At 44.8% G+C, this 21,697-nt stretch overlaps 1 protein-coding gene across 1 annotated transcript in view; it reads left to right on the forward strand.

The window, feature by feature from the left end:
* The window catches only part of LOC139274963 (kelch-like protein 1), a 334,700-nt gene that overhangs the window by 275,284 nt on the left and 37,719 nt on the right, over positions 1 to 21,697 (forward strand). Inside the window, exon 7 of the mRNA XM_070891749.1 lies at positions 13,242 to 13,404. Within this exon, the coding sequence (XP_070747850.1) occupies positions 13,242 to 13,404 (163 nt within the window). The remainder of the gene's footprint in view (positions 1 to 13,241; positions 13,405 to 21,697) is intronic.

The following is a 21,697-nucleotide window of genomic DNA, read 5'->3' on the forward strand; positions in this document are numbered from 1 at the left end:
CATCTCTGGAATCAACCTAGTGAACCTTCTCTGAACAGCCACCAATGCAAGTATATCCTTCCTTAAGTATGGAGACTAAAACTGTATGCAGCACTCCAGGTGTGGCTACACTAATACTCTCTACAGTTGTAGCAGGACTTCTCTGCTTTTATACTCTATCCCCCTTGCAATAAAGGCCAACATTCCATTTGCCTTCCTGATTACTTGCTGTACCTGCATACTAACTTTTTGTGTTTCATGCACAAGGACCCCCAGGTCCCTTGGTACTGCAGCACTTTGCAATTTTTCTCCATTTAAATTATAATTTGCTTTTCTATTATTTCTGCCAAAGTGGATAACCTCACATTTTTCGCACATTATACTCCATCTGCCAAATTTTTGCCCACTCACTTAGCCTGTTTATGGGCTAGAACCTGCACTTTTGTGGTTGGGCGATATTTCCAGCGTGGGCATTAAAAAAGGTTTTTCAGATCGCCGGCTTCTCGCCCATTCTCAAAGCACCGAGTTTCCACTTTTGAAAATGGGCGTTACCGCAAGTGATAAAATGGGCAGTAGCATTAAATTTTTTTGACCTTCTGCTGCAAAGTGTGGCCGTCCTTAGCAACGGCATGGCACCGCTCGATTCCCGCGATTCTAGAGGTCATGGGTCATCATGACATGCGCAGAAGAGGAGACAGAGAGGGGGAGCTCAGAGGGACTGAAGGCGTGTCTGGGTGTGGTGTGGCTGCTTTGGGAGGAAGGAAGGAGACTTTAGAGCTTCACAGCAAGTAGGCAAACAAAAAGTAGCTGTTACCAGCCACATATTTGACCGAATTTGCCCTATAATGGAGAGAGAGGAGGAGGTATCACAGCACGCTGTGGAGACTGACTCTGGAGAGAGCAGTGAGGTGGGAGAGGAGCACATTGCAGGCAGCAAAAGAGCCAGGAGGTTCTCGGACAAGGCAAATGCCTCCCTCCTGCAGGAGGTCGAGTTACGCTGGGGTGATTTGACAGAGGGAGGGCGTGGGAAGCCCATCCCAAAGGCATACCAGAAGATATGGACGGAGATAGCAGAGGTGGTCTCGTCAGTGACCAACGAGGTGCGTGAGGGCAACTAATGGCACCACCTTGTGGGATCCGCAAGAGTAAGTATTACATTGATTTACATGTACTTATGTATTTATATAATTTGATTTGTAACAGTCGTGAGTGACTATCAGCAGATGTGTGAGGTCTTTCACTTTTACTGGGAATGTTGTACTCAAAGCCTGAGCTAGCTCATGGTGTACGTCTTTAGATAAAGAATGATAATTATCATAATAATTATCATAATAATTATGATTACATCTGTCGGTTAGTGTTGTATCAGTGTCTGGGACAGTACCTAGCAATGATATCACGCCATGTTGTCCTGTCACCTTTAACAGAAGAAGCTATCGACGATGAGGTCCATGCAGAGGCGAACGGGTGGGGGGCCACCAGTCCCCAGCAACATCACTGACATGGAGGAGCATGTGCTCGCACTCATGGGGAAGCACACCCGGACAGCCACGGACGCATCTGTAGAACCTGAAGTGAAGCCACGTGAGTAAAGCTTACACCATTGCGTGATGTAAAGTCAATAGATGCCACATCCACTCATATTCGAACGATCATATTTGATAGATGATTTCTAAAATTGTCATATAAATTATGATGGCCTAATGAAAATCATTGGAATGCAGAATATGTTGATGGGCATGAAATGTGATGTCTGCGATGATTTTGAGAGTGATGGTGCATTTGTCGTGCAGGTGCTGTGTGTGGCGCTGGACTCACCTTGTCACCCAAGCACCCACTTCTCCTCTAATAACCTAATTTGTGTTTTGCAGCTCAGCCAGCAGCGCGTCCCAAGGCAAGACCACAGAGGCCAGAAGGTGGGGGCACGGGGCCCGACTCTCCGGACGATCCAACATCTGGTGCTGTGGAGCTCCGATTCTTGCCCATCAATCCGCTGGGTCTGTTCTCCACGGATGAGAACGCGGACTTCGAGGAACCTGCATCGCCACCCTCCAGAAGCCATTCTACCCCAAGGCCATCTAGTGGTCCTCCGGTCATTCCTGCCTCCACTCTGGAGGTACCGGGCCCAAGCAGCTCACCACAGGGCACCCCATTTGTCCCCAGGACGCGCTGACCCGGCGGAGGTCCTGTGGATGCGGCAGGTCTGTTCCACGAGCGCCACCTGATAGCAGAGAGATGGTACAGTTGTCCAGGAGGACTGTAGACATTAGTGACCAGTTCATCGAAGCATTGGGGGGCATTTCCCGACAGCTGGCCACCATCTCCAGTACCATGACCGAGTACATTCCGCGGATGGTGGAGTCCCTGGATGCGATAGCCAGGAACCCTGCTGCCACAGGCCTCCCAGTTGTCCCCGAGCGCAACACCCCACCCCTAGGTTCAGCACCACCACTGAGAATGAGAGATGAGAGCAAGGACCAAGATCCTACTTCTGCATCAGAGAATGTTGCTCCCTCGGCACCCCCCATCCCGTACCCGTACAATGACTGCATCTGCCTTCATCCCCCCAATGAGGCACCGCCTGAGGAGCTCCTCGGCCAGGTGCCATGGGGTGAGGAGGGGAAGGGGTAGAAGTGGGGAGAAGGGAAGGGGGGGGGGGACGGAAGCAAAGTGAGGTGCATGTGCACAGGTGATGGCTGTTACATCTCCATCTGTGTGAATGCAATTTGTTGCAATGTATGGGGGCTGGGGACCACACTCTTGCTTTGCCTTTGTATTCTGTGTTGTGATGTATGTCAATGGTGGAAAAAAAGTGTGGTGTGGGCGGGGTTTGGGTGTTATTGCCTGTGATGCTTATGATGTCAGACCAATGTTGGTATAACATTTTTTTATTGAACAGAACCTTGTTGCGCATTGTCTCAGATAGTTGGACCTTTACACACTGACTCCTTAACATGAAAGGGTAAAATACAACTTAACATCAATCAACGTAAACTTTAACTGGCACCAAGGTGATGGGCATCATTGATGTCTGAGTTGCACACACACAGCAGTGTGTCAGCATTGTCACTCACATCAACGCTCTTTCAGGCAAATCGTTCAGATATCAGCTCCTTATGCAAGAGTGGGATTTTAAAAATGCCAGCCATACCGCTGGCCTTTGTTCCAAACAGTTCCACTTTTGTGGGCGTTTTTTTTTTGGCGAGCGATATTGTGGCCGATATGCGTGCGAGGTGGTGAAATTGACACTGGGCAATCTGCTGGGCATTAGTTTTGGTAAATATACTATTCACGACAAAAAAAAGTGCGTTAATATTGTATCTCGGCGTTAAATCAGTGCGGAAATTAATGCTGGGCGATATGGGCGTTGATTTCACCCATTCTGCTGATTCCGCCCCAAAAAAGTGGACGGGCGGTAATATTTTTTCCCGGCATTAAGCACATGGGGAAAATCAAGCTCGGCAATAAGTTTCCTAAAAATAGCCATCGGTTTCCATTTTGTGGCTAAATGGGCGATATCTGGGCATTATACGTCATTTCAGCGGTAAAATGGGCATTAAGTGGGTGTTAACATGCAAAAAAAGTGCAGGTTCTAGCCCTATATCCCTTTGCAGATTTTTTGTGTCCTCTTCACAATTTGCTTTCCCACTCATCTTTGTATCATCAGCAAACTTGGTTGCATTACACTCGGTCCCTTCATCCAAGCCATTAATATAGATTGTAAATAGTTGAGGACCCCGCATCGATCCCTGCGGCACCCCATTAGTTACTGTTTGCTATTTATCCCATTTATCCCGAATCTCTATTTTCTGTTAGCCAATCTTCTATCCATGCTTAATATATACCCCCAACCACATGAACTTTTATCTTGTGCAGTAACCTCTTATATGGCACCTTATCGAATGCCTTCTGGAAATCCAAATTCACCACATTCACTGGTTCCCCCTTATCCACCCTCCTCATTACATCCTCAAAGACCTCCAGCAAATTTGTCAAACATGATTTCCCTTTCATAAAACCATGCTGACTCTGTTTGATTGAATCATGCTTTTCCAAATGTCTCATTACTGCTTCCTTAATAATGGACTCAAGCATTTTCCCAACGACAGATGTTAAGCTAACTGGTCTATAGTTTCCTGCTTTTTGTCTACCTCCTTTTTTAAATAGGGATTTTCTATTCTGCTGAGATTGCCCTAGAATCCAGGGAATTTTCATAGATTATAACCAATGCATCCACTATCTCTGTAGCCATTTCTCTTAAGACCCTAGGATGTAAGGCATCAGGTCCAGGGGACTTGTCCACCTTCAGTCCCATTATTTTACCTAGTACTACTTCATTAGTGATTGTATTAAGTTCTTCCCTACCTGTAGCCCCTTGATTATCCACTATTGGGATATTTTTAGTGTCTTCTACCATGAAGAATGATACAAAATATTTGTTCAACGTCATTGCCATTTCCCTGTTGTCGATTATTAATTCCTCTGTCTCATCCTCTAGTGGACCAACATTTACTTTAGCCACTCTTTTCCTTTTTATGTACTTGTAGAAACTCTAACTATCTTTTTATATTTTGTGCAAGTTTACCTTCATAATCTATCTTCCCTCACTTAATCATTTTTTTTAGTCGTTCTCTGCTGGCTTTTAAAAATTTACCAATCCTCTGTCCTCCCACTCGTCTTGGCCACATTGTATGTCTTTGTTTTCAATTTGATACCCTCCCTTATTCCCTTTTTCCTTATTTCCTTAGTTAGCCACGGATGGTTATCCCTTCTCTTACAGTCTTTCCGTCTCATTGGGATATATTTTTGTTGCGAGTTATGAAATATCTCCTTAAATGTCTGCCACTGCTCATCAACTGTTCCATTCTTTAGTCTATTTTCCCTGTCCATTTTAGCCAACTCTGCCCTCATACCTTTGTAATCTCCTTTATTTAAACTTAAGACCCTGGTTTGAGAACCAATTTTCTCACCCTCCAACTGGATTTGAAATTCAACCATATTATGGTCACTCATTCTTAGAGGATCTTTTACTACAAGATCATTTATTAATCAAGATCATTTATTAATCCTGTCTCATTACACAGTACTAAATCTAAGATAGCCTGCTCCCTGGTTGGTTCCGCAACATACTGTTCAAGGAAATTATCCCGGATACACTCTTGAACTCCTCCTCAAGGTTATTCTGGCCAATTTGCTTTGTCCAATCAATATGAAGGTTAAAATCGCCCATGATTATTGCCGTTCCTTTTTTACAAGCTTCCATTATTTCTTGATTTATACTCCGTCCAACAGTGTAGCAATTGTTAGGAGGCGTATAGACAATGCCCACTAACGACTTTTCCCCTTTATTATTCCTTATCTCCACCCAAACTGATTCAACATCTTGATCCTCTGAGCCAATATCATTTCTCACTAACGCATTGATCCCATCCTCTATTAACAGTGCTACTCCACCTCTTTTTCCTTTCTGTTTGTCCTTCCGAATTGTCAAATAACCCTGAATATTTAGTTCCCAGTCCTGGTCACCTAGTAACCACCTCTCTGTAATGGCTGTCAGATCATACTCATTTGTATCTATTTATGCCGTTAACTGATCTATTTTATTATGAATGCTACGTGCGTTTAGACAAAAAGCTTAAAACATTTTTTTTTTTTTAAACCCTTTTTTCCTGCTTGTTTCCTCTGTCCTTCAAACTTATTCTAATTCCAGATTTACTCCCCTCCCTAATGAATCTATTCTCAGGTTCCCATTCCCCTTCCAAGCTAGTTTAAACCCTCCCCCATAGCACTAGCAAATCCCCCTGTAAGGATATTGATTCTGGCTTTGTTGAGGTGCAACCCGTCTGGCTTGTACAGGTCCCACCTCCCTTAGACGCGGTCCCAATGCCTCAGGAATCTATAGCCCTCCCTCCTGCAACAACTAAATGAACAAGCTCGGTCTCTTTTCTCTTGAAAAAAGGCTGAGTGGTGACCTAATAGTGGTATTCAAAATTATGAAGGGTTTTGATAGAGTGGATACAGAGAGAGTGTTTCCACTTGTGAGGAAGAGCATAACTAGAGGCTATTAATATAAGATAGTCACCAGGAAATCCAATCGGGAATTCAGAAGAAAATTATTTTTCCAGAGCGGTGAGAATGTGGAACACGCTACCACAAGGAGTGGTTGAAGCGAATAGTATAGATGCATTTAAGGGGAGGCTAGACACGCATATGAGGGAGAAGGGAATAGAGGGTTATGCTGATAGATTTAGATGAGGAAAGACAGGTTGAGGCTCGAGTGGAGCATAAACGCCGGTACAGACTGGTTTAGCCAATGGGCCTGTTTCTGTGCCATATATCCTATGTAATCCTATGTAAATTAATACAAGTGAAATAAAATATTATAAAATAGTGGTTAACATACGACTAATTGGTTTTATTCTAAGTTTTAAATTACATTTCTTTTTTTCTGGATTTCTTGTCGAGAGAGAGGCATTCTTATTTTTTTATTCATTCTTGGGCTGTTTGCATCGCTGACAAGACCAGCATTTATTGCCCATCCCTAATTGCCCTCGAAAAGGTGGTGGTGAGCCACCGCATTGAACCGTTCCAGTCTGTGTGGTGAAGGTGCTCCCGCAGTACTGTTAGGGAGGAAGTTCCAGGATTTTGACCCAGCGACTATAAAGGAACAGCAATATATTTCCAAGTCAGGATAGTGCATGACTTGGACACAAACTTGTAAGTGCTGGTGTTCCCATGCGCCTGTTACCCTTGTCCTTCTAGGTGGTAGCGGTCGCGGGTTTGGGAGGTGCTGTCAAAGAAGCCTTGGCGAGTTGCTGCAGTGCATCTTGTAGATGGTACACATTGCATTCACAGTACGCCAGTGATGGAGGGAATAAATGTTTAAGGATGTGGATGGGGTGCCAATCAAATGGGCTGCTTTATCCTGGATAGTGTCGAGCTTCTTAAGTGTTGTTGGAGTTGCACTCACCCAGGCAAGGTGAGTGCAAGAGAATATTCCATCACATACCTGACTTGTGCCTTGTAGATGGTGGAAAGGCTTTGAGGAGTCACGATTTACCTTGGCAAATACCCTTCATTATTTAACCTCTCAGGGAATTCCAGAAAGTTGGACCTAAGTTGCTGAAGGCATGACTTCTAATTTCAAGTGGAGCCCATTCAAATTGAGACGTAGCAGTATACTTCCAATGTTATAACTATACATTATATAATAACCCTGTGATTGCTTAAATCTAGAATTAAAATTGAGTGACTGTCAGAAAAGGGAGATTTTTTTGTCCAGACCATATCCATGCTGATCAGTCTAACGCATTCCATCTATTTAACAATGACCATGTGCAAGATTATACTTCAGCTGTTGTTGGTTAACCTTCTTAGCACAGATTGAACCATTCTGTAAGATTTAAATACGTCTGCAAAGGATAATGGTCTAGAATTAGTCCATCTTCAGAAGGAAGAAGAAATAAAGGAAATAAAAGGATGTAAAAAAATTAGGAACATGAAAAAAAAAGATTAAAATAGCAAAAAAATGAGAATACATCGAACATTAGAAGGTAGGCTAGTGTAAAAATGGAAGCCTCGCATTTATATAGCGCTTTTCATGACCTCAGGACATCCCAAAGCACTTTAGAGCCAATGATGTACTTTCGAAGTGTAGTTACTGTGGTAATGTAGGAAATGCAGCAGCCAATTTGCACACAGTAAAGTCTCACAAACAGCAATGTGATAATGACCAGATAATCTGTTTCAATGATGTTGATTGAAGGATAAATATTGGCCAGAACACCAGGCAGAATGCCCCTGCTCTTTGGAATAGTGGCCGTGGGATCTTTTACCTGAGAGAGCAGACAGGTCGTCGGTTTAAAAACGTAGTAGTTTGATAGGCTTATTGCTTGTTCTGTTTGTAACCAAATGGGTCCGAGTTGGAGTGCCTATAATTGCGACAGAGTAATCTAGCAAATTTTTTAAATGATTGTTACAAATGTTAATTTGTCACTACTTCAAACCTGAACCTGGCTACTCACAGCTAGCAAGGAAAAATGACGGATGTTATGAGCCATTATTGATAGGGTGTGTGGCTGTCAAACATCTCAATGGACATTTGTTTTGGTGATGAAGTAGCTCTTAAACAATTGCCTTACTAAATTGATAACCGTGTGATAAGTTAGTGGTGGTTAGTAACCATTTGAACAGCAGAGAAGAATTCCTCTGGGCTATGAAGTCTTGCCTGTTCGTTTTATTTGATTTACGATTCCTAATAGTGCTTCAATCTCCCTGTACAAAATCACAAAAGAAAAGAGTACAGATTATACCCCTGTGCTACCTGGCCCTTGTTTTTTGTATAATATTAGTAACGGAATTTTATTCAATTGAATCTACACCTCTGGACGACTTGTACCCATAATTTTTTGTATTTTTTCACCAAGTTCAAAAGGCTATATAGATCAATCGGAGCGATTAGTTATTGAACATGGATATACCAGGCACTCAACACTGCTCGTAAAATTGCAGTTGCTGCCATGAATCTGTAATGAAGATGCATTTGACTGTGCTCACTCTTACCTGAACTGGTGTGTGTGTGTGGGGGATTTCAATCTGCCACTGATACAGATATACAAAATTATGTGACAGAGATGAGTGAAATGGACTGCATTGATCCTCAACATTTTACTGACACCTTCAAACAGGAGTCAGAGGGTGGGGAGTGGGCAGGGAGGGTGGGGGGGGGGATATTGCAATATCCTAGCATAAATAATTCAACAAGCAGAGACTTTGGAAACCAATTAAATGAAATAGAATTTTCCTGCTCACTTTGTAAGAATGGTTCCCTGAAGGCAAGCTGGGTAATTACAGAGAAAGTAAGGCTGACCTTAGATGGGACAGGCTTTCCTTGCAGGCCTTTGTTTTGGAAATAGCATCATTTATCATCTTTGCAATGCCTTGATTGAAGCCCATATTGAGGACATTCATTTTGACATTTTTCTTATTAAAGTTGGAACATACTATCACAGGACTAACTGATACAACTCTGTCTCATTTGCCCTTTATACTTTATTGCACTTAACAGGACTGTGCACTTTTTAACTCAAAGAAGTTATCTCCCAACATCCTGCCTCACACAATGTGCACCATGTCATTTTAAGACTTTGAAACAGTGTTTTGTGAAGGATCAATAATTATGTATGAATTACACCTTATTATTAAAGATGCAATGGAAACTTCAAATGAGCTGTAGAATAATATTTCACTGTGACACAGTAATGAAGCTTTCAGATCACTGACTATATTAAAAGTTTGACATTTGAGCAAAGCTAATTGGCTAATATTGCAATGCTTTACAGAGTGAAGATGTTTTATCTACATTCACACAATTATTAGCATTGATACGAATCCTTTTGACCCTCTCAATCATCAGTCCTAATCGCCACTTTTCCACCTTGGAGCTATTCCATTTTCCTTGCAGCTATTTGAGAAGTACACTGGGACATTTTCTTATGTTAAACGAGCTATATAAATGTAAGTTGTTGTGAAATTGCTTTGCATCAACGCTACAGTTATAGTTTGAGTGAGCCCTTAATATCACCAGTGAATCACTTTTCGCTGAAGGTCATTATTGATATGCATTCTTTTTAATGTTTGCATTGCTGGAAAAAAGGACCGCTTTTACCTGGATCAATGTTGTTTTAACCCTTGCAATATTATCTAAGCTGCGCAAGATTGCAGAGCAACATGAGTGAGTCGAGGAGAAATGTGAGTTTGGGGCCCAGAAGAGCTGACGGCCCAGGGGCAACACGGGCCAGCCCACACTGCAATATGTGTGCACACTAGGTCCGTGCAGCAGAGCTGGACTCCAGTCATCTTGGTTAATCCTTGCCACTGGAACAAGACCTAGCTCTGTCAAGCCCGTGTGGGGGCTGGTGTGCAACGGCCACCACACGTTAAAAAAATCCACGCACAGGCATCTTCCACCCTTCAGTAAGTAGTTCAGGACCTGGAATGTCAGGTCCTTCATTGAAACACCTGTGAACTCATCCCTTTTTGGTGTGAACGCAAGTCTTCCTCAATACGAGGGACCGCCTAAGAAGAATAATATTATCTGAGGTTGATCTGAGTAGTTTTGTTACATAGTTACAGTTTACACCCTCTCAGATATAGTGATTTGAGTACAAGAGTAAATAAGTGCAATTATATAGGGCCCTGGTGAGACAGCACCTGGAGTATTGTGCACAGTTTTGCTCTTCTTACCTCAGGAAGGATATACTTTCCATACAGGGAGTTGAATCAAGGTTCACCAGACTGATTCCTGGGATTGGGGGGATTGTGCTATGAGGAGAGGTTGAGTAGATTGGGGGCAGAAACTTGGCGCACTTACGATTTCTTACCTGGTTTTACCGCCGCATGGGAAGAGGTTGCCTCCTGACCGATATTCAGGTCTTTGTCATTTTTTTTCGACAAGACCGGAAGTCGGTCATAATGGGGGCGGAGGTGCGGCGGTAAATCCTGGTGAGGGGCAGAAGTCAGGGTGGAACCCAGTCTGCGCCGCTGTAACTCAGCAGCGGAGCGGTGGTGACGGCACTGTGCGTGTGCTTCACCACGTCTCGCCCCTCATTTAAAGGGGAGAGAATTGGCGATTCTGTAGGTCTGGCCACTGGGCCACCAAGGAGGGTTTCGGCACCCAAGAGGGTGTGGCAGGCGGCCTATTGGCAACCCGGCTGAACCTGGAGCAATAATTGGTCGGCCAATCGGGAAGTCGGTCGCCAAAAATTAAAACATGGAGGCTGCGGTAGTGGGCTCCTCCCCTTGAAGGGCCACCATGCTGCCATGCCACATACACACAGAAGAAGGTGCACCGACAGAAGAAGCAGTTGGGGGCACCGCGCAGCACAGCAACAATTTTTGCAGGTAAATTTGGGGTGGAGTGTGTTGGAGGTGCGGGAGCGCGGCGGTGCATGTTTTGATGATGCGCTTAAGGCAGTCGGCAGTAGCAGGCGGAAGCAGGGCAGGCCGAAAAATCCGCGAGCTGAATTTGGGTCACGGCAGCAAATCGACTACAACGTGGCGGCCACTCGATTCTGCCGCATGGCCGCCACAAAACAGCGGTAACGGACCTTATCCAGACCCTGAATTTCGGTCCCTAAGCCTATATTGTTTAGAGTTTAGAAGAATGAAAGGTGATCTCATTGAAACATACAAAATTCTTAGCGGACTTGATCGGGTAGATGCAGAGAGGATGTTTCCTCTGGCTGGGGAGTCTAAAACCAGTGGTCACAATCTCAGAATAAGGGGTCGGCCATTTAGGACTGAGATGAGGAGACATTTCTTCACTCAGAGGATGGTGAATCTTTGAAATTCCCTACCCTAGAGGGCTGTGGAGCCTCAATTCTTGAGTATATTCAAGACAGAGATCGATAGATTTTTGGATATGAAAGGAATCAAGGGATATGAGGATAGTTCAGGAAAGTGGAGTTCTGGTAGAAGATCAGCCATGATATTGAATGGCAGAGCAGGCTCAAGGGGCCGAATAGCCTACTCCTGCTCCTATTTCTTGTTCTTATGTGATTTACTTCCATATGAATATTTAGTCTCAATGCTGCCATTAGGCGCCACCTCCTCGTAGCTTGACTAAGATTGAGATTGGCTTCATACCAAGTTAGTTGATCTCAGCCACCATGTTACAGTTACCCACCGTACTCCAGGAGGGGAAATCACAATTGTGCTGCACAATTAACCATACTGGAACTGGGGAGTGTGTTGAGTGGACACAGATAAGGATAGAGGCAGGTGCAAACTGAGTAGCCTACTGACGCTCAAAGAACACGCTCCGACATACACCGAGAAGGTTCACATGAGTGAGGTACTGGAGGTTCAGTCAGCAGCCATGAAACTGGACCTCAGTGAGGAAGCCAATGTCTTGAGAAGAAGAGGAAAGACGTTCATTGTTTTTTTTTCTCAATAATCAACATCTTCCTGACTTGACAGAAAGGTAGGGGAGAAAGCTTGGCATCAAAACTAAAGAAAACTACAAACAGAATGGAATATCGAAGAATGTTCTGATCAATATAGTCCTGATTGCAATCAAATTAAAACCATAAAAACAGATTTATTTAAAAATCATGTGCTATGTCTTAACACTGGAATGCTCCCAGCTCTGTTATTATTTAGATTTCCACTGGCATGCATCATATTTCAGATACAATGGTTTACTGTCTCTCGTAATCCATGCAGTAAATTGAAGTTTAAAAAGATAGGGCGAAAAATTGAATGTAATAGCGCCAGTCGTTAGTGCCCGAGAGGGACGCTAACTGGGTGCTAAGCGCTTACTGCTGGAGCACAGCACTGTCAGTACCTCCCGAGAACGTGATTGGAGGTATACCGGCGGCGCTAACAGTTTGCGCTGCGCACCCTAGCGCGACCCACTTGGTGACGTCAATGCGCATTCAACATCTCTGTAGCGCCACTGTCAGGAACTTCAATGGGTTCGCCTACCTTAGTGCTTGGCGCTAATCGCGACAGAGAAAGCAGGCATCTCAGAAGCTCCAGGGGTGATACCGAAATGGATCATCAGGTAAATGGTTGGAAGGTGAGGTTTTTTCCTTTACATTCACTTCATTTAGCTTTGTTTAATTGTTTCCGATGTTTAAAAATGTTTAAATCACCTCCCTTGCTTTAATCTCAACTCTTCATGTGGTCCAGCTGACCTCCCCTTTAGGCACTAGGATGCCAGTTGCCTAGCGCCACAACTTCAGTAGCACTAACGCCCCACGATTTAACTTTAGTGCCCGAAGAGGATTGTGGAACGCTTCTCTTGGCGTTCCACTCCCCTCTTAGGGCGCTAAAAATCAAAATCCCGGTTAGAGGCGGTAATCATCGCCCGGTGCTAAAGTTAGTGACCAGGCGGTTACTGCCTCAAACCGGGTGATAATCAATTTTTCCCCCATAGACTTAAAAAAAAAAAAAATGAATATAAAAAATCCACTTGCAAAATAAAAATATACATCACTATTATTGGTGTTACACAAGTCAGAACTGGAGCACATACACTGTAAGAAACAGCTTTGTTTTAAATTATAACAATAAAGCTAGTTGATGCAAAATTTCTGTACAACATTACGTGTCACATATGAACAAAGACAGAAAAAGGCACTCTGGTGTCTCCAGCCTGTCCCACACAATTCTGATACTTGTGTATCATGGTTGCTCGATATCTTGTGTAGCATGTTTCCTTGTCCCTGTCCACTCCAACAGATTTCAATGTTTTTCAGGTGTTGCAGTGCTAGAAGGACCAATGTATGCAGTAGGTGGCCATGATGGTTGGAGTTACCTCAACACGGTAGAAAGATGGGATCCACAAGCCCGCCAGTGGACCTATGTGGCCAGTATGTCGATTGCTAGAAGCACAGTGGGAGTGGCAGCATTAAATGGCAAGTGAGTAGGGCATACGCTTTTAAGAGTATATTCCAATCTGAACACGTTTTGTCTCAGTCACACTAAATCTTGAACTGATATTTGTACTGTGTATTGGATCAATGCTACACTTGGGAAAATGAAAAATTGATTGATGTGTAATAAAGCTTACTGGATGATGGCAGTACGGGATGCTCCAGAATTAAATCAAAGGGAGAGGAAGAAAAAACTCAGATGAATACTTTGAATACATAGTACACAACATATGTATAAATAAAGCAGTCAGGTATGTATCTCCTCGGGATGCTCTGGGTCCCCGACTTGCCTTGGAGTTTCCACAACGGTTTTGTGGAGAGTATAGAACCTCTTATCGCCCAAATCAGGCAAGGGGCCAAGGCCAGAGGCACGGACCATAAGTAGAGAGCCTGGGAGGTGCCAGAAGCAACACTGCTGGCCATTATGTCAGAAGGGGTCAGGGAGCACCAGATGCTTTGGTGGCAACAGTGAGGCCCTCCCGGGGTCTGTTTTGTGAATTTTTCTTTGTTTTTCCATTCTGGGGTAGGGGATCCCAGCTGAACCCGCCTGCTTTGCATCACCTCAGAGTTCTTCACTCACGAAAATGATTTGGGCCTTTCACGTGCCTCATAAGGTGAGGCCATTTGCTTCCTTACTCCTTGTGAAATTCCCAGTCGATGACACGAAAATACGCTGGAAAATCTGAATTTGATAATCCATGCTTCACCTGCTTCACAATATGGTACTTTGTCCCCTCAAATAGGGTAGTCAAAGGAAGCCTGGATCTTTTGCAATACACCATCTGATTTTCAGCTGGTACATGAGTGGGAAAGGACAGGATCCCGATCCATCACTGCAGCCATTTCATTTTCTGCTGTCATACCTCCTCTGCAGCAGAAGCCCTGTACTCTAAAGAGGTGACTAATGCCTCTACTATGCCCAGTTATGTACTCGCCCAGATAAAGCGTGCATCCAGGATTTCTAGGTGCTGCAGGAAAGGTGGCAGAGCATTCAAAGAGGGCTGTATATAGGGATGCCTCTACTCCCGGCCAGAATGGAGATGATTGGGTAATTCCCTCGTCAGTCACGCCTGGAGACCGTACTGCTGTCAGTGAATGTGATTGATTTTAAGCACATAATTGATACTATCCTCCACTCACGACATTTTGCTGAAGTAATAATCCTGCTTTTATCAGATGTTGTTATAGTTTTGGTCATGAGTTCTATTTGCAGTAGCTCAGAGAGTTTCTTATAGACTCTGTAAATAGACTTTGTTTGCTTTGCAGTTTTCTGAGTAAAAAATGTATTTGCTGTAAAATAGACTGTTTGCATAAATCCTGCCCTGCCTCAAACTCCTTGGCTGATACAGTGGTGTCAATAGAGATAGGCATGTATTTTGTAATGATTCACAAAAAGCTTCTTTCTTCAGGGATTCTTTCCTTGTTTTTTTACCTTATCGACTTTATGCCTTTTGTTGTAGGAGAGCCACTGACCCCATTCCACTAACTGCACAGCACCATTTTTGGTACCCCTACTTCAGAATATACAATGCTGGGTACTCTTGCTTCCAGTTGTCCCGGAAACAAGGCTTGTGCATGATGTACTTTACAAATAAAGCCATCAGTGAATCATGCCACATGCTGAAAATTCAGCTAAAGCTCATCTATACCACAAGCATAGATGTGCCTTCCTCAAGGACAACTGGTACCAGTATGACAGGGCATAATGACATGATTGCCAAAAGTGCACCCACATGGCTAACAATGCTCTCTTGATCTATGCAACCTCTTATGTTGACAGCAAAGAATTTCATAACTCGCAACAAAAATATATCCCCATGAGAAGGAAATACTGTAAGAGAAGGAATAACCATTTGTGGCTAACTAAGGAAATAAGGGATGGTATCTGTTATATATGTATATACCTTGTACAGCCACCAGAGGGCTCATCCCCCGGAGTCTCAAGGGATCCCACAATCCCTTGGGAGCACAGTTACTTAAGGAGGCCTCACAGGTTGGAGAGGCACTTTGGAGACCTGCAATAAAAGACTAAGCTCACACATTACTTTGAGCTCACAGTATCCAGTCAGACTCTTCATTCATACATAACAACTGGCGACGAGATACAGATGACGAACCCAACAATGCAGAGAACAGTGGGCATCCTGAAGAAATTCTCGGAGGGAGATGATTGGGAAACCTTCGTGGAGCAACTCGACCAATACTTCATGGCCAACGAGCTGGAAGGAGAAGCAAAAGCTGCCAAATGAAGGGTGATTCTCCTCACCGTCTACGGAGCGCCAACATATGGCCTCATGAAAAATCTGCTTGCTCCAGCGAAACCCACGAGAAATCGTACAATGATTTGTGCACACTGATCCAGGAGCATCTGAACACAAAGGAAAGCATTCTGATGGCCAGTTACCGGTTCTACACCTACAAGAGATCTGAAGGCCAGGAAGTGGCGAGTTATGTCACCGAGCTAAGCCTTGCAGGACATTGTGAATTTGAAGGACATTTGGAGCACATGCTCAGAGACATTTTAGTTCTTGGCATTGGCCATGAAGTGATACTTCACAAATTTTTGACTGTAGAGACCCCAACCTTGAGTAAGGTCATAGCGATAGCCCAGGCGTTCATTGCCACCAGTGTCAATACTAAGCAAATCTCTCAGCACACGAGTGCTGCTACCAGTACTGTGAACAAAGTGATGTTGTTTTCAAATCGCAACATACAGGGCAGGCCCCACATGCCTGCAGCTGCAAGTCCACAGATGTCTCAGAGTCCACCATCAAGGGTGATGAATGCAAGGCCATTTACACCTTGTTGGCGCTGCGGGGATGATCATCGTTTCCATTCATGCCGCTTCAAAGCGTATGTTTGTAAGGGATGTGGAACAATGGGACACCACCAACGTATGCGCAGGCAAGCTGCAAACCACCATGTTGCAGAGGATGTCAGATCCATGGCGGATCACGATGAAACAGAGCCTCAGACCGAGGGGGCAGCGGTGTATGGAGTGCACACATTTACCACAAAGTTTCTCCCGATAATGCCGAAGGTTGAATTAAATGGACTCCCGGTGTCAGTGGAGCTGGACACGGGTGCGAGCCAGTCCATTATAAGCAAAAAGACTTTTGAAAAATTGTGGTGCAGCAAGGCCTCAAGGCCAATCTTGACTCCTATTCGCACGAAACTGAGAACTTACACAAATGAACCGATTCCTGTAATCGGCAATGCTACTGTAAAGGTCTCCTACGATGGAGCGGTGCACAAGCTACCACTCTGGGTGGTACTGGGCGATGATCCCATGCTGCTCGGCAGGAGCTGGCTGGGAAAGATACATTGGAACGGGGACGATGTCCGAGTGCTCTCGTCCGCTGACGACACTTCGTGTGCCCAGGTCTTAAACAAGTTCCCTTCGCTGTTCGAACCAGGCATCGGGAAGTTCCAAGGAGCAAAAGTGCAGATCCCCCTAATTCTGGGGGCGCGAGTCATCCATCACAAGGCAAGAGCAGTACTGTAAATGATAAGAGAAAGGGTAGAGATTGAGCTAGACCAGCTGCAAAGAGAGGGCATCATTTTGCCGATCGAATTCAACGAGTGGGCCAGTCCTCAAGGGAGACGGCACTGTCAGAATCTGCGGTGATTACAAAGTAACTATCAATCGTTTCTCCCTGCAGGATCAATACCCACTATCAAAGGCTGTAGACCTTTTTGCTACGCTGACGGAAGGAAAGACTTTCACGAAGCTGGACTTGACCTCGGCCTACATGACACAGGAGCTGGCCTCACCTGCATCAACACACACAAAGGGCTCTTAATTTATAACAGATGCCCGTTTGGAATTCGATCAGCCGCGGCGATATTCCAGAGAAACATGGAAAGCTTACTGAAGTCGATCCCGCACACGGTGGTCTTCCAGGTTGACATCTTGTTTACAGGTCGGGACACAGCCGAGCATCTGCAGAACCTGGAGGAGGTTCTTAATCGACTCAACCACGTGCGGCTCAGGTTAAAATGCTTGAAGTGTGTTTTCCTGGCGCCTGAAGTGGAGTTCTTGGGGAGAAGAATCGCGTCGGATGGCATCAGGTCCACCGATTCTAAGACGGAGGCAATCGAGAATGCACCATAGCCACAGAACATAATGGAGCTGCGGTCGTTTCTAGGACTTCTGAACTATTTTGGTAACTTCCTACCGGGTCTCAGCACACTGTTAGAACCATTGCATGCCTTACTGCGCAAAGGAGATGAATGGATATGGGGCAGAAGTCAAGAAAATGCCTTTGTAAAAGCTGGAAAATGGTTATGCTCAAACAAATTGCTTGTGTTGTATGATCCATGTAAGCATTTGGTACTAGCATGTGATGTGTCGTCGTATAGCGTCGGGTGTGTATTGCAACAAGCTAATGATTCTGGGAAATTGCAACCGATTGCTTATGCATCTAGAAGTTTGTCTAAGGCTGAGAGAGCCAACAGCATGATTGAAAAAGCAGCGTTAGCGTGTGTCTATGGGGTAAAGAAAATGCATCAATATCTGTTTGGGCTAAAATTCGAATTGGAGACTGACCATAAGCCACTAATATCCCTGTTTTCCGAGAGTAAGGGGATAAATACGAATGCATCGGCCCGCATCCAGAGATGGACGCTCACGTTGTCCGCATACAACTATGCCATCCGCCACAGGCCAAGCACAGAAAACTATGCCGATGCTCTCAGTAGACTGCTGTTGCCCAACCACGGGGGTGGAAATGACGCAGCCCACAGATTTAGTCATGGTTATGGAAGCTTTCAAGAGTGAGCAACCACCCATCACAGCCCGACAGATTAGAACCTGGACGAGCCAGGACCCCTTACTGTCCCTAGTAAAAAATTGTGTGCTTCACGGGAGCTAGTTCAGTGTCCCAGTGGAAATGCAGGAAGAGATAAAGCCGTACCAGTGGCACAAAGATGAAATGTCTATACAGGCAGACTGCCTTCTGTGGGGCAATCGGGTAGTGGTCCCCAAGAAGGGCAGAGACACTTTCATCTGACCTCCACAGTACCCACCCAGGCATCGTAATGATGAAAGCGATAGCCAGATCCCACGTGTGGTGGCCCGGTATCAATGCTGACTTAGAGTCCTGCGTTCACAGATGTAACACATGCTCGCAGTTAAGCAATGCACCTAGGGAGGTGCCACTAAGTTTATGGTCTTGGCCCTCCAAACCATGGTCCAGGGTCCATGTCGACTATGCAGGCCCGTTTTTGGGTAAAATGTTCTTTGTGGTTGTAGATGCATACTCCAAATGGATTGAATCTGAGATAATGTCAGCAAGCACTGCTGCCAGCACTGAAAGCCGCGGGCCCATGTTTTACCAGTGCCGAGTTCAAAGAGTTCATGACCCACAACGGGATTAAACATGTTACATCTGCCCTGTTCAAACCAGCATCCAATGGTCAGGCACAGAGAGCAGTGTAAACCATCAAGCAGGGTTTGAAGAGGGTAACTGAAGGCTCATTGCAGACTCACCTATCCTGAGTCCTGCTTAGCTATCGCACAAGACCCCACTCGCTCACTGGAATTCCACCTGCTGAGCTGCTCATGAAAAGGGTATTTAAGACAAGGCTCTCGTTAGTTCACCCTGATCTACATGAACAGTAGAGAGCAGGTGGCTTCAACAAAGTGCATATCATAGCGCGAATGTGTCACCCGAAATTGAAATCAATTACCCTGTATTTGTATTGAATTATGGACAAGGTCCCAAGTGGCTTCTCGGCACCATTATGGCCAAAGAGGGGAGCAGGGTGTTTCGGGTCAAACTTTCAAATGGACTCATTTACTGGAAACACTTGGATCAAATCAGACTCAGATTCACGGAATATCCTGAGCAACCCAGTTTGGACCCCCCAATATGCACACCAGTGGCAACCGACACCGCGGTTGGCCACGAAGCAGAACCCATCACCCGCAGCAGCCCAGCAGGACTCACCACACCAGGCAGCCCAGCAAGGCCAGCTGCACAGCAGCCCAGCGAGGGTCCAACAAACGACTCACCTAAACCAGCATTTGTACCAAGTTAATCAACCAGGGAAAGAAAGGCCTCAGACTGACTCACCTTGTAAATAGTTATACTATTGACTTTGGGGGAGAGTAGTGTTATATATGTAAACCTGTAAATACCTTGTGTAACCACTAGAGGGCTCATCCCCTGGAGTCCCAAGGGATCCCACAATCCCTTGGGAGCATCAGTACTTAAGAAGGCCTCACAGGCTGGAGTGGCACGCTGGAGACCTGCAATAAAAGACTAAGGTCACACTTTACTTTGAGCTCATAGTATCCAGTCAGACTCTTCATTCATACATAACAGTTAATATGCAGGTACAGCAGATAATCAGAAAGGCAAATAGAATGTTGGCCTTTATTGCAAGCGGGATAGAGTATAAAAGCAGATAAGTCCTGCTACAACTGTACAGGGTATTGGTAAGGCCGCACCGAGGATATTGCGTGCAGTTTTGGTCTCCGTATTTAAGGAAAGATATACTTGCATTGGAGGCGGTTCAGAGAAGGTTCACTAGGTTGATTCCGGAGATGAGGGGGTTGACTTATGAAGATAGGTTGAGTAGGTTAGGCCTATACTCATTGGAGTACAGATGAATGAGAGGTAATCTTATCGAAACATCTCGGATAATGAGCGGGCTCGACAAGTTGGATACAGAGAGGATATTTCCACTCATAGGGGAAACTAAAACTAGGGGATATAGTCTCAGAATAAGGGTCCGCCCATTTAAAACTGAGATGAGGAGGAATTTCTTCTCTGAGTGTTGTAAATCTATGGAATTCTCTGCCCCAAAGGATGCTGGGTCATTGAATATATTTAAGGCAAGAGATAGTCAGATTTTTGAGCGATAAGGGAATAAAGTATTATGGGGAGCAGGCAGGGAAGTGGAGCTGAGTCCATGATCGGATCAGCCATGATCTTATTAAATGGTGGTGCAGGCTCGAGGGGCCAGGTGGCCTACTCCTGCTCCTATTTCTTATCTTCTTATGAATTGCACTCCAGAAAATGTCCAGCTTGTTTGCAACCAACAGCAACTCATGCATTTCTCTGGGAGCCCTTGACTATACTGGAAGGGAAGCCTCAGTCTGTCTTGTTTAAGATCAGGGCTATTCTCTCCAGCAATGTCTGGTGATGGCAGGAAATGAGCTACGCATCAGTAAACTGATGTCAATGCAGCCATGGCAGGGCACAGCAACGTTCTGTTGTAGGTGCACTTATAGTGCTTGCATTGTTCTACAATATATCGAATGAAAGAATTGCATTTATATCGCGTTTTTCACTATCTCCGGATGTACCAAGGTGTTTTACAACGAGTGAAGAACTTTTTGAAGTGTAGCCACTTTGTATATAGAAATTTCCCACAAACGGCAGTGAAATAAATGGACAGATAATCTGTTTTTGTGTTGTTGGTTGGTGGACAAAGATGGCCAGGACATTGGGAGAATTCCCCTGCCCTTGTTTGAAAAGTGCCTAGGGATCTTCTACATTCACCTGGTAGGTCAAACTTGACCTTGATTTAACATCTCATCTGAATAATGGCACCTCTGTCACGTCAACACTCCCTCAGTACTTCACTGAAATGTTAACCTGGCTTGTGTGCTCTAGTCTCTGGAATGGGGCTTGAACCCGCATCCTTACGAATCATAGGCGAGAGTGCTATCCACTGAGCCACAGGCAGCTGATGATACCTGCTTCCTCAAGTTCAGGAAAGCAGACTTAATGGCACCAGTAGGATAATTCAAGCACTGAAGTGACTTTAATTGGCCATGAGGATGCATTCAGACTGCTTAACAAATCTTCTGAAACGGGAAGAATTAACGATCTATCAGGTACACAGACCTCATGAAAAAAGTCTGACCATTCATGGAAGAAACACGGAATGCTCTCAGGGCCTCTGTCATGTGGTTTTCCACTGCAGGTGTGTGCACAGCTGACGCATGCGCCAAGGTAGACTGTAATTGTCTTCTGATTTGGCAACACCTCAATTTTAAAATTCTCAACCTTGTTTTCAAATCCCTTCAAGGCCTCACCTTGCCTATTTCTGTAACTACCCCCTGCCCTACAACCCTCCGAGATCTCTGTGCCCCTCCGATTCTGGCCTCTTGTACATCCCCGATTGTCATCGCTCCACCATTGGTGGCTGTGTCTTTAGCTGTCCAGGCCCTAATGTCTGGAATTCCCTTATGATCATTTATAGTGGGGAAAGGTTTGACCTAAAACAACATACAAAATACAGATTGATCTGTGGTGTCACACTTG

Source organism: Pristiophorus japonicus, chromosome 10 (genome assembly GCF_044704955.1).
Source record: "Pristiophorus japonicus isolate sPriJap1 chromosome 10, sPriJap1.hap1, whole genome shotgun sequence".
NCBI lineage: Eukaryota > Metazoa > Chordata > Chondrichthyes > Pristiophoridae > Pristiophorus > Pristiophorus japonicus.